The 13,609-nt window shown below is 37.7% G+C and overlaps 1 protein-coding gene across 1 annotated transcript in view; it reads right to left on the minus strand.

Annotated features, from left to right (window-relative positions):
• CFAP43 (cilia and flagella associated protein 43) overlaps positions 1–13,609 on the minus strand; it is a 155,604-nt gene that overhangs the window by 54,760 nt on the left and 87,235 nt on the right. The window contains exons 24-26 of the mRNA XM_040344464.1: positions 11,472–11,678; positions 9,606–9,695; positions 4,639–4,719 (exon numbers count right to left, since the gene is read on the minus strand). Coding sequence (XP_040200398.1) covers positions 4,639–4,719; positions 9,606–9,695; positions 11,472–11,678 — 378 coding nt within the window. The remainder of the gene's footprint in view (positions 1–4,638; positions 4,720–9,605; positions 9,696–11,471; positions 11,679–13,609) is intronic.

Here is a 13,609-nt window from a genome sequence, read left to right on the forward strand (position 1 = left end):
GCAGACGATCAGTGTCCTGTCACTAGGCAGAACAGGGAGATGCTTTGTTTACAACGGCATCTCCCTGTTTTGCCGCTCCGTGACATGATTGCGGGACACCGGCAGACATTGAGTCTGCAGGTCCCGCGAACACGGTCACGGAGCAAATCGACGTAATGCGCATCCGTGCCATTCTGCCAATGTATATTTGCTGACAGCCCTTAGCAAGTGGTTAAGGATGCATTCCCTAGAAAACCCACTTGATCAAGTCAACATTCTTTTCGAATCCCAATCATGTGCATGAGGGAAAAGCTACCAGAGTATGCATAGCATACCTGCAAATTATGGCTGACTTACCCTTTAGTATTTCCTCCTCTTGCAATGCAAGCCCTACACTTTCTCCTCCCTCCATTTGTTCACAGCCACTGCATAGCTGATTCAGCCCAGCGCCAAGCTCAATTCTCAATATCTCACAGATGACAGGCACCGACCAAGAGAGGACATTACTGTACATGCGCTCAGGCAGTGTACACTAATGCCCCGTACACACGATCGGAAATTCCAACAGCAAAAGTCCAATGTAAGCTTTTGAGCGGAAATTTTCAGATGGAAAAAAATCCTATCGGAAAATCCGATCGTCTGTAGCAATTCCGACACGCAAAATTCCGATGCATGCTCGGAAACAATTTGACGCATGCTTGGAAGCATTGGACTTCATTTTCTCGGCTCGTCGTAGTGTTGTACGTTACCGCGTTCTTGACAGTCGAGAACTTTTGTGTGACCGTGTGTATGCAAGCCAAGCTTCAGCGGAATTCCGTCGGAAAAACCATCCAAGGTTTTTCCGACGAAAAAATCAGATCGTGTGTATGCAGTATTAGGTGGGAAACTGTCAACCAAACAGTGGGGTTGATTTACTAAAACTGGAGTGCAATATTTGGTACAGCTGTGCATGGTGGCCAATCAGCTTCTAACTTCAGCTTCTTCAATAAAGCTTTGACAAAAAAAATGGAAGCTGTTTATGCAGAGCTGCACCCGATTTTGCACCCTCCGGTTTTAGTAAATCAACCCCTATGAATGCATCCATTCAGATGCAGTGACCGTTCATGTATTCAGACAACTGCAGGCTCTGAATTTCCAAATACAATAGTCAGCAGGGAAGATTGTGAGGATGGGAGAATCGAGTAATTCCCCATGTGCTGAATGAGGGAAATATAAACATGTATGGCTAGCTAACAAAACATTTGCTAGCAAACAGATAAAGCTCATTTTCAGCAGAAGAGAATTGTAAATTCTAATTGCTAGTGTTTTTATATTTTCTTTTTTGTTTATGTGTACTTTTAACCTCCCTGGCGGTATTCCTGAGTGTGGCTCTGTGTTAAATTGCTGTACCATTAGTGGTAACCCCGCGCCACACTTGAGATTGCATCTTAGGATCCTAGTGCAGTGTACTTACCTTGTTCCCAGGATCCTGCAATGCCCCCCTGCTGTGACCACGGGCTGTGTCCTCCGCCCGATGCCTCTGTGTACTGGGCTTCGTTACAAAATTCATAACACATACAGTACACTGTAATCTTACAGATTACATTACTGTATGAAATCATTTCACCTCCCTTTTGTCCCCGGTGCTTTGTCCAGTGCCCTGCATGTATTTTTATATTATATATATATATACTGTTCTTTCTGCCTGGAAACTTGAGCTTGTCCATGGTAACCAAAAAGTGTTTCTTTATGTCAAAAGCGGTTTGAGACCAGCTAGAAAACAGCGATAGTAAATTAGAACACTTGCAGAATTGAGCAATAGTGAATCGTGGGGAAATGTATTTTATTATTATTATATAGTTCTTTTTTATAATTATTTATAGTTATTATATTATAATTTATGCTTTCGTTTTTCAAACATTATCATACCCGGGATGTCTACTAGACTCTAGATTTAAGTGTGTAATTACTAAGAATTACAGGCCTAAAATATAAAACGCCAAGTTTCTATGCAAAACAGCATACCACTTTAAGACGCACAAATCTGACATAATCATACCGCCAGGGTGGCTACAAGTTAACTCAGTCCAAAATATATATTTCAGCTCAGATTCTTGTATTTCATTTAGACTAGAGTGGTACAGTCTCCTGCAGCAGTTTTCCCTCTCCTCCTCCTCTCACCACAGTCTGTAATGAAACTGTCACACTAATAGTAGGACTTCCAAATGACATATTTATACATTATAGAGGCTATCATAAGAGCTTGACACCTCATTTTGCTTTGAATGGCACTACCAGTTGGACTAAACTGCGAATTGTGGTGGTGGTGATGGAGAGAGCTCTCCACTGGTGTCCCTAAATTATATAAGAAGACTTCAAGAATACGCATTAATGAATAAGCAAGCAAATCTAAAATTCAATCATCAGCAGAGCTGGCCTTTAAGGAAATAAATTTAAATGTTAAAACTCATAAAATACCTGAAAATCTGCGAGAAAAAAAATACAGTGAAACAACAATACCTGCAGTTAATTACAGCTTAGAAACCGAGTCAGCTACTTGAATTAATTAATTATCATGGTTTCTGAACAACAGTGCTCATTTTTCTTACCAAATACATATTTTATTCCAAACAGTCGAATGTAAAAGAGGATGATTTAATCTAACTATTTTCTCAAACAGTAAAATGTAAAAGAGGATGAATTAATCTAACTATTTTCCCAAACAGTCAAATGTAAAAGAGGATGAATTAATCTAACTATTTTCCAAACAGTCGAATGTAAAAGAGGATGATTTAATCTAACTATTTTCCAAACAGTCGAATTTAAAAGAGAATGATTTAATCTAACTATTTTCCAAACAGTCGAATGTAAAAGAGGATGAATTAATCTAACTATTTTCCAAACAGTCGAATGTAAAAGAGGATGAATTAATCTAACTATTTTCCCAAACAGTAAAATGTAAAAGAGGATGAATTAATCTAACTATTTTCCCAAACAGTCAAATGTAAAAGAGGATGAATTAATCTAACTTTTTTCCCAAACAGTCGAATGTAAAAGAGGATGAATTAATCTATTTTCCCAAACAGTCAAATGTAAAAGAGGATGATTTAATCTAACTATTTTCCAAACAGTCGAATGTAAAAGATGATGAATTAATCTAACTATTTTCCAAACAGTCGAATGTAAAAGAGGATGAATTAATCTAACTATTTTCCCAAACAGTCGAATGTAAAAGAGGATGAATTAATCTAACTATTTTCCAAACAGTCGAATGTAAAAGAGGATGAATTAATCTAACTATTTTCCAAACAGTCGAATGTAAAAGAGGATGAATTAATCTAACTATTTTCCCAAACAGTCAAATGTAAAAGAGGATGAATTAATCTAACTATTTTCCCAAACAGTCGAATGTAAAAGAGGATGAATTAATCTAACTATTTTCCCAAACAGTCGAATGTAAAAGAGGATGAATTAATCTAACTATTTTCCAAACAGTCGAATGTAAAAGAGGATGAATTAATCTAACTATTTTCCAAACAGTCGAATGTAAAAGAGGATGAATTAATCTAACTATTTTCACAAACAGTCAAATGTAAAAGAGGATGAATTAATCTAACTATTTTCCCAAACAGTAAAATGTAAAAGAGGATGAATTAATCTAACTATTTTCCCAAACAGTCAAATGTAAAAGAGGATGAATTAATCTAACTTTTTTCCCAAACAGTCAAATGTAAAAGAGGATGAATTAATCTAACTATTTTCCCAAACAGTCAAATGTAAAAGAGGATGAATTAATCTAACTTTTTTCCCAAACAGTCGAATGTAAAAGAGGATGAATTAATCTATTTTCCCAAACAGTCAAATGTAAAAGAGGATGAATTAATCTATTTTCCCAAACAGTCAAATGTAAAAGAGGATGATTTAATCTAACTATTTTCCAAACAGTCGAATGTAAAAGAGGATGAATTAATCTAACTATTTTCCAAACAGTCGAATGTAAAAGAGGATGAATTAATCGAACTAATTTCCAAACAGTCGAATGTAAAAGAGAATGATTTAATCTAACTATTTTCCAAACAGTCGAATGTAAAAGATGATGAATTAATCTAACTATTTTCCAAACAGTCGAATGTAAAAGAGGATGAATTAATCTAACTATTTTCCCAAACAGTCGAATGTAAAAGAGGATGAATTAATCTAACTATTTTCCAAACAGTCGAATGTAAAAGAGGATGAATTAATCTAACTATTTTCCAAACAGTCGAATGTAAAAGAGGATGATTTAATCTAACTATTTTCCAAACAGTTGAATGTAAAAGAGGATGAAATAATCTAACTATTAAGTAGATACAAACCAAAACTGGAATTTAAATTTTTCGCTAAAGCAGTGTATTATAAACAACTGTCATTTAGTTCATAAAATACTGTTTTAATTTTTTCATCTTTTCAAGCTTTATTCAGCCACTTCCAGTCTACATGCACTTGCTTCATCAATAAATGACTGGCTCTTAGCAATTATGGCTATTTGCATGGCATTACTCTTGACTGGCTATGAAATTAAATGAACTAGTAAATCCTATATGAGATTTGAGTAATTGGGTTTAGATCTAATTTAGTCGTGACCTGAATACAATTACGACTACATAGCCTGACCATTTGATGAGCCCGTTTGACACTCACCATTCTTAAAATATCTTCTTTCTTTACTTCCAGAACACCTCCCATCATATCATTGAGGGCACGGTGTTTAGCATCATCTTCCTAAGAAAATTAGAAATAAAATACATTACAAATAGTTTCAACATTTCTACTTTGGCACAACTTATGACAAATAATGTTGGGTTGGGGGGTGACAGACAGAGTGATCAGACCATGCAGCTTCGGGGCTCATGTTTTCTGTCCTGCGTGCTGTATCTGTCAACTGTAACCGAGAACTAATCATTTCTAATTAACAAAGGAGCTTGCACACTTTTTGTTAATTAGGAGCAGCATCTGCACCATGTTCTAAATTTAGAAGAGTTCTCTCTTTGTTAATTTCCCCATTATCTTTCAGTAATACCAAATGGACAGACAATCAAGTTTCACACAAAACTTTTTATGTTCCTGATAATGCAAATACATATACTAACTTTAAAATTGCAACTGCAAATATTGCTATAAATGAAAACATACTACACTTTGATTATCAATTTTATTTTAAAAAGCTGGCGCAAACAATCTTTATTAAGAATAGTTAATTCAGTAAAAACGATTCTCTATAATAAAGATGTTTTACAGGGAAGTGTATTTTTTCAATTTGCAGAACTATTCATCCTATGAATCTGCATGTACGTTCATTGTGTACACATGGGGGCAAAAAAAAATGTTAATCGGCTGTTTTGCCTAAAGCTTGAATTTTCATAATAAATAAATTAAATTAGGAAAATCCACGGTATGGTAAGTACATGGAGCTGACAATCATAGGAAATAAGTATTTATTTCCTATCGTTGTCAGTTCTAGCTATTGACCATAATGCAGTATTTTCCTGATTCTGTCTGAAGAATAACATTTGATCTGGAGACAAAATATCCCAATAACATTAGTTTTTGCCCCATTTGCACAGAACAATACAGTTTCACAGGACAAACAGCTCTGCACATTTTTTTATAAATACACCTCACAGTATTTTCATTTGTATAAAACACTTTTCAACTTTGAATATACAATCCCTACTTATATCAATAAGTGGGAAAGACGATTGTTTTCAAAGAAACAAATAGATAAAACTTGTAGTAGATCCTTTTAATCTGACCAATGATTATCATTAAGCCCTGGTTCACACTGGGTACGATTTGGAACGATTTGAGATGCGATTCGACATGTCAAATTGCATCTCAAATCGGCGGCAATTGTCGGCAATGGCACTGTCCTAATCAGTGCGACGCCGCATCTGCGATTTCAAAAAGTAGTTCCTGTACTACTTTTTGCGATTTCGGGCCACGATTTACATTAAATTGCGGCCGAAATCGCGGCAAAATCGCAGCCGCGAAATCGCGGTAAAATCGCGCATTTTACCGCGATTTTGAATTCGCAGCTGTGTGAACCTAGGCTCAAGGAGTTGTAAAGGAAAAAAATGTTTTGCCTAAAATTGATGTCTGCAAGGTAGACAGACAGAATAGTGTAATGATTCTGTTAAAAAACGAGTAAATACCTATTAAATTCCTTCATCTATATCACCTCCGGCGTTCTAGTTTCTGTTCTCTCATTCACTTCCTGGTTTGCGGCGCTCGTTCATGTAAGAACTACATTTCCCAGTATGAATTGCGGCACGCCCAGTAATTCACACCTCCTTGAAGTCTCTAACACATAGAGAGCGTCCTGCCGCACAGATGTAGTTCCCAGGAGGGGGCGAGCACGTCACTGACCACCGCAGTAAAGTCTCCCTTAACGGTGGTGAGTAACAATCAGACAAGCAGGAAGTGAACAGAACAGAGAAGAAATAGAGCAACTTCTGAGCAAAAACGAACAATGAGGAAGTGAAAAGAGGAATGTCTGCAGGTAAAGGATGCTTATTATGAAAAAAAAAAAATTTCCTTTACAACCCCTTTAACAAAAACTATGGTATGTATAAATTAGTATCAACATAGTATAATACTTAATTCTATAACACAATATTATATCACATTTTGTTGGGATTGGAAATCATCTTCTCACATGGTTCTCCTGCCCTATAGTCCGTTCCAGGGTTTCTCAACCAGGGATCCATGGGACCCAGGGGTTCCTCCAGAGGTTGCTAGAGGTTCCTTGAACATTTTCTTCCTTTTAGAGAAGTTCCCACTTACACCATTGATCTTTTTAGCTATCTGTAAAGGTGTAATTCCTCTCAATGACCACAAGTGTAAAGAGCATTCTTCACAGTTATGTATCATGAGTTGTAGATATAATATTTTTTTATCAGAGGATTACCGAAAAGCTATTTTTACGAAATCCTCTGTATTGGAAAGGCTGGTTTATTCCAAACAGAGTAAAATACATTTTTAAAACAATATTTCTTTTTTTTAAACTAACTCACAAAGCTGTGATCCTGAATTAAGACTCAGACTTAAAGGGGAGAAATCCTCACTTCCTGTTCTTCTGTGTGTAACTACACACAGTAATGCAAGGCTTTCTCCCTGGTGTGGAGTGTCGTGCTCGCCCCCTCCCTTGGACTACAGGAGAGTCAGGATTCCCACTAACACACAGCTGCTTTCTCTATATGCAATGTAGAGAGCGTCCTGACTCTTCTGTAGTCCAAGGGAGGGGGCGAGCACGACACTCCACACCAGGGAGAAAGCCTTGCATTACTGTGTGGAGTTACAGACAGAAGAACAGGAAGTGAGGATTTCTCAGAAGAAATAAGGACATTTAAAAGCAAAATCGAAGGATGAGGTAAGTGAAGGAGGACTGCACTAAGGTAAAGGAAGCTATTTAGGAGAAAAAAAATTATACCTTTACAACCCCTTTAATTACACTTAAAAAAAATTAATTATTATTTTTTCTAATTCGAACAGCAAAATAACTACTCCTAAACGCTAGAATAAATAGCCTTCTCTTTGTAAATGGTTTATCGCAATAGACAATTTCTGCTGCATAAATGAAAGAGACTGAATGAAACTTACTGATATCCATCACATCGTTCTCAATCAGTGGGATATGTGGTATACGTTTAACATTTCTATTAGATATACTGTGTAAAAACATCTTTCTTATATAAATACTTTTACAGTTAGTATTTTTCCTTGGATAACAATCCTATTTTACTGTATATACTGTATGTGAAACTAACACTCATTTGTAAAAATTGTTTGTTTTTTCCTTCCTTATGTTTGTTTCATTCTTTCCATATTAAAGGCGGTGTGTCATTATCTCTCTTTAATAAAAAATGTATATATTAAAAAATAAGGTAGAATAAGCATTGACTGAAGAGGTAAACTACTGTATATCAATCCAAAGGAAAAGACTGGTTGCACTTCATGGAAATTCAAACACTGGTAATTATATTAATTTGGAAAGCACAGACAGAGTCCCTACCAGGCAGGGACCTTCTCCCGCAGTGTGTTCTGCACACAAGACTAGGCTACTAGTTGATTCAGGGCCTGAGGTTGTGTGCTGTCCACATAAACAAAGTGCAGGCTATCTTTTATGAAGCTGACCCAATTCAGGACATAGGAGCAGCCCCCTCCAATGTCTTGTTCAAAGCAAAATATTCCATTTGGAAAATTAAAAAAAGACGGTGTAAAGGAACAACTAAGTTAGAAAGCAGAATACAGGCTGGAAAAGATGTACACGGCACACGGAAATAAATTGTAAAGCCAGAAGACCATCTATTGCAAAATGAAACAAAGGGAGAAATAGAGGACCAGTATGGCGTCAGATGGTTATACAAGAAAAGGAAAATGTCGAACAGACAAAAAAGAGAAAAGGTAAAAAAAAAAGTGAAGACAAAAAGAAAAGAATATGGAATCAAAGAATAGACAAATAAAATAATTGCTGAAAGCATATGAGCAAAAAAAGATGTAAGGAAATGTTATAGTGGGGTAAAAAAAAAAAAGAAGACATTTTGAACCGAGAGAGGATTTTTACAGAAGTGAAAATGGTAACATCACATAGACAAAGACCGAATTGAGAAAGGATTCTTTGAATTGTTAAACAAAAACACAACTGAAGTCAAAGAGGATAAAAATAAAAGCAGGGAAATGTAACAGGATATCTAACAGAAGTATTAAAGTACTAAGTAGGAGGTGACGGAAACACTAAGGCCCGGATTCACGTAGAGCGGCGTATATTTGTGCGGGCGTAGTGCATCTCATATGCGCTACGCCGACGTAACATTGAGAGGCAAGAACAGTATTCACAAAGCACTCGCTCCCAACGTTGCGCCGGCGTAACGTAAATTGTCCGGCGTAGGCCCGCCTAATTCAAAGTAGGAAGGAAGAATCACGTTGAATATACTCCCTAAGATACGACGGCTCAATGGCTACAACGTGAACGTAACCTATGCCCAGCCCCATTCACGTACGACTTACAACGTAAACAACGTAAAATACGACGGCTGTTCCGCCGTCCATACCTTTGCATGGCGTGCGCCTCCTATATGGTGGAATAATTTTACGACGGACATACGCCTTACGTAAACGGCGTAGATTACAGCGACGGGCGCAAGTACATTCGTAAATCGGCGTATCTCGGTCATTTGCATATTCGTCACGTAAATCAATGGAAGCGCCCTTTGCGGCCAGCGTAAATATGCACCCAGGCTCCGACGGCGTAGGAAACTTACGTCAGTCGGATGAAGCCAAATTTCAGGCGTATCTTGTCTTAAAAATCAGGCGCATAGATACAACGGCGCATCCGTGCACTTACGCGGCGCATCAGTAGATACGTCGGCGTAAGTGCTTTAAGAATCCGGGCCTAAAGATCTATAAAAAAAAGAAAAACAAGACTCTAGCAAAGATACAATTGACGTTGAAATGTTAGTAAATGGAGGAGAAAGACTACAAAACAGCTTATTCTTTGACTATAGGGGGAAATAGAGATGCCGGGACAAGGGCGGACATCTTATTCTCATAGACTGTAACAGGATGTATGCCCTATGGACACAGAGCTATGTTATACAATGTATATTTACCTGAGAAGCCAGGTATTTTTCCTCTTGCTTTTTAGCTTGCTGCTCTGCTTCGGCTTTTTGCTCAGCTGTCAAGTATTTTTCAACCTTTATCTTTAGAGGAACAGTGGAGAGATATGAAGTTACATAATGTACACAACTAAGTTTCATCAAGAAATTAATTACGGTAACTCTTAAAAATGTATATTTTTTGTTCCATATTTCTCTCACAGATACAGCTTATCAGCAACAGGAAACTATAGAAGATAGATCACTACCTTTCAGCTCCAAGAATTAAGCGCTGTTAGATCTCATTGTCAGACTGTGGTTTTGGTGATCATACTTTCAGCACCTTAAGCCTCGTACACACGACCGAGGAACTCGACGGGCGAAACACATCGTTTTCCTCGTCGAGTTCCTTGTTAGGCTGTCGAGGAACTTGACAAGGCAAGTTTCTCCATTCCCGTCGAGGAAATAGAGAACTTGCTCTCTTTTTGGCTCGTCGAGTTTCTCTACAGTTTACTCGCCGAAAATGTACACACGACCGGTTTCCTCTGCAAAAAAATATCTCCCAGCAAGTTTCTTGCTGGTTTTTGCCGAGAAACTCGGTCGTGTGTACGAGGCCTTATATGATTAGTATACACTTTTAGGAGTTTAAGGACTCTACAAAACGTGTTTGCTTTTCTCCTTGCAAACCAGCAATAAAAACTTTTAAAATAAATAAATATTTGGTTGACTGTCAGTAAAGCTCCTGATTTTATGTTGCCGATTTTAATTTGATACCGCGTATCGCACATAGGGCAGCCCATTCACTTCAATAGACTGCCCTATGCACTTTTGTCGCCCAAGAGTAGCTACTGCTCCATTTTTGGAGACAGGCTTGAAGTGATTTTTAAAGGTGCGCTTTACTGTGATTGCCGCAAGATTCTGACACACAACAGCAGAAAAATTGCACATTTTTGAGATGCCATTTAAAATGAATGGCAACCAAACGTACAGTGTGCACTTTGCAGTGATTACCATGCAATTTGGAAGTGCACTCAGAATTGCGCTGATTCCACCCACAATTTCAAATCCTCAAGTGTGAATGGGGCCTAAGGGTTAGAGATAGGTAGAGATGAGGGGCATTGTTTTTAAACTGTAACTTGTGCCTTGGGTCAGGTTGTATGGTTGCAGACAGCCAAATGACAAAATATATCAGTATCTAACACATATGTGCTTAAAGCTGAGCTTGCATGGTCAAGAAAGGCCTACTTAATAAATCTGGGTCCCTCCCCCTTAAAAATAGGAGAACTGAGAATAAAAAAATCTATGGAGAAAAATGTTAGCTTACCTCTCCTTGGCATACACACCATGGGGGATAAATCTTGCCAGATACAGCCTCAGCATGGTGCCAAAGCATGTTATCATGCTATTTAGGATCTTAGGGTCTTGCTGGAAGGATCATGACTTCACCATTACCTAGGCACCATGGGCAGGAGGTAAGTATATTCACAATTTTTTTCCCCTAATTTTTTTTTTTATAACCATAACTCCACTTATAATTATGGTTGAGAGAGCCCTGATATATTAACCACACCTTACTTTTTTAGTGCATGGTCTGCTTTAAATGACAAATGTCTCAATTAAGATGATGGCAAAAATGGCAATAACATTTCCATGTTATTAGTGTGTATGGTGCTATGGCTCGGGCTGGGCCAAGCTTCTATATGATGTCAATGCAATGTATTTTTTTAGCTTGACCTGTACTAAGTGTAAAAATTCAATAAATATTCTTACTGGGGGGAAAAAAGGCAAACACACTGTTAGTAGCAATCATTTTAGCTGTTTTATTAGCTAAAGTGACCTGTGTTATTATTTTCATGTGGAAAATAACATTTTAAAAATTACCTCAGAATCCTCAACTGTGAGCGCTCTTTCTGGTTTCTCGTTATCTGTAAATTTTGGCTCAACAATTTTTTCTTGGAGGTTTAGTTCAGACATTATTTCCAGTATTCTTTGGTTTCTTTCATTCACCCGAGCCACTTCTTGTTCCTTCTGTCTATATATAACTTCAAAATCTTTGTTAAAAGCCGTTTTGACATTGTAGATGATGTCCTGTGTGAAATGGTATAACGTATATAAAAACAGGCTGCTACCACTGGATTGACAGGTCTATAATATTCAGAAAGCAATATTTAAAACATATTTTCACTTTTCTCTACATTTTTGACATATATAAAGTTGTAAGTCAGCAACATAAGATATTTAAAGGGCCAGTTCAGCTCAAACTTATATTTTACTTGTTGATAGTGGGACATTCGTTTTCTACACTGCTGGTTTTTGACACAGAGCTCTCAGTGTAAACTTTGAAACTCCCCCAGCTGTCCAAATATCACAAACAGGTTGATTTACTAAAACTCGAGAGTGAAAAATCTAGTGCAGCTCTGCATGGTGGCCAATTAGCTTTTAACTTCAGCTCGTTCAATTAAAGTGATTGTAAAATTTCTTTAAAAATAACAAACATGTTATATTTACCTGCCCTGTGCAGTGGATTTGCACAGAGCAGCCTGGATCCTCCTATTCTCGGGTCCCCCCCGTCCAGGGGCCCCACAGTAAGCAGCTTGCTGTGGGGGCAACTGAGCTGAGCTACAGCTCTGTGTATCCATTCAGACACGGAGCTGCGGTCTGGCCCTGCCCACTTTCTCTCCACATTGGCTGACAGCAGCAGGAGCCAATGGCGCCACACTGCTGTTTCTTCCATATGAGGGGTGTCCTGGGACAATCCTAAAACATTGCTGGATAGAGGGGGGACTCAGTTAAATATTAGGGGGGCTGAGAGGGGCTGCTGCACACAGAAGACTTTTTATCTAAATGCATAGATTGTATTAAGATAAAAAAAAACTGACCTTACATCCCCTTTAAGCTTTGACCAAAAAAAAGCTAGAAGCTGATTGGCTTCTATGCAGAGCTGCACCAGATTATGTGCTCTCCAGTTTTAGTAAATCAACCCCATAGTTTTCCTAATACTAAAGTAATACTCAGCACTCCATTTGCCTATCACTTAACCTAACCCCTAAATCAAGCCCTTAATACTCACCCTTTCAACATTTAACCCTTTCCCTGTGTCTTACAACTTAATCCTTGACACCTAACCCTCTACAATCCCAACCCTACTATTTATGGCAAACCATGTAATTCCTTACCCCTAAAATAAATTTTAACATTAAACTAACCCACTGTTCTTTCCTGTGCCGAAACCAATCTCAAAACTTCTGATGACAGTTGTCTGCCAAAAAAAATACTAATGTTGAGATGTCATCACCAAGAGTTACTGATTATATGGGAAGATTAATCACCGATTGGCATATTATATCTCCTAGATTTTCTGCTCATGTATTCTCTTCACTTCAGTTTCTAGGGTCACAGTCTCTGTTGGGTTTTTAATTTATTTTAAAAGCCATTTGTCACAGTTTCAATATGCAATGGATATTTCAAAAACCTTCACACATATATTTAAAAACAAACAAGTAATGAATACTGTATTTCCAAAATTTCCTATTCTTCCCGTGTGGTTAAAAAGACCGAAAATAAGCAGAATAACTACATTTAGGAGACAAACAGCAATAAAAGTACTTGTTTTTAGTAGAGTGAGGAACAGATAAAACAGGTTTTTATTGTTGTCTTTGTCCCTATTGGGAAGATTTTTCTGACATCTTGTGAGGTTACCATGGCAGATAGAGCAAATGTCCCTTAGATGTTATATAGACAGCAACAGAACTGTGTAGACCCTGGTGCCCAATCTGAAGTTCGGGGGCCCCATGCAGCCCTTTGGCACTTTTTGTGTGGCCCCTGCAGACACTAATCTGCGTTTACGGTTTGCCCTGTTATAGCAGTGATCTCTAGCAGTTTCATGTATTATGTTCTCTGATATTTATGTGTGGCCCTTTGATGATGTCAAGGGCCACACTTGAGGCCACCATATCAAGAAAGGTGACCACCACTGGTGTAGACAAATGAGATTTTAGGCAGCTGGATCCTCTAGTATA

Source organism: Rana temporaria, chromosome 3 (genome assembly GCF_905171775.1).
Source record: "Rana temporaria chromosome 3, aRanTem1.1, whole genome shotgun sequence".
NCBI lineage: Eukaryota > Metazoa > Chordata > Amphibia > Anura > Ranidae > Rana > Rana temporaria.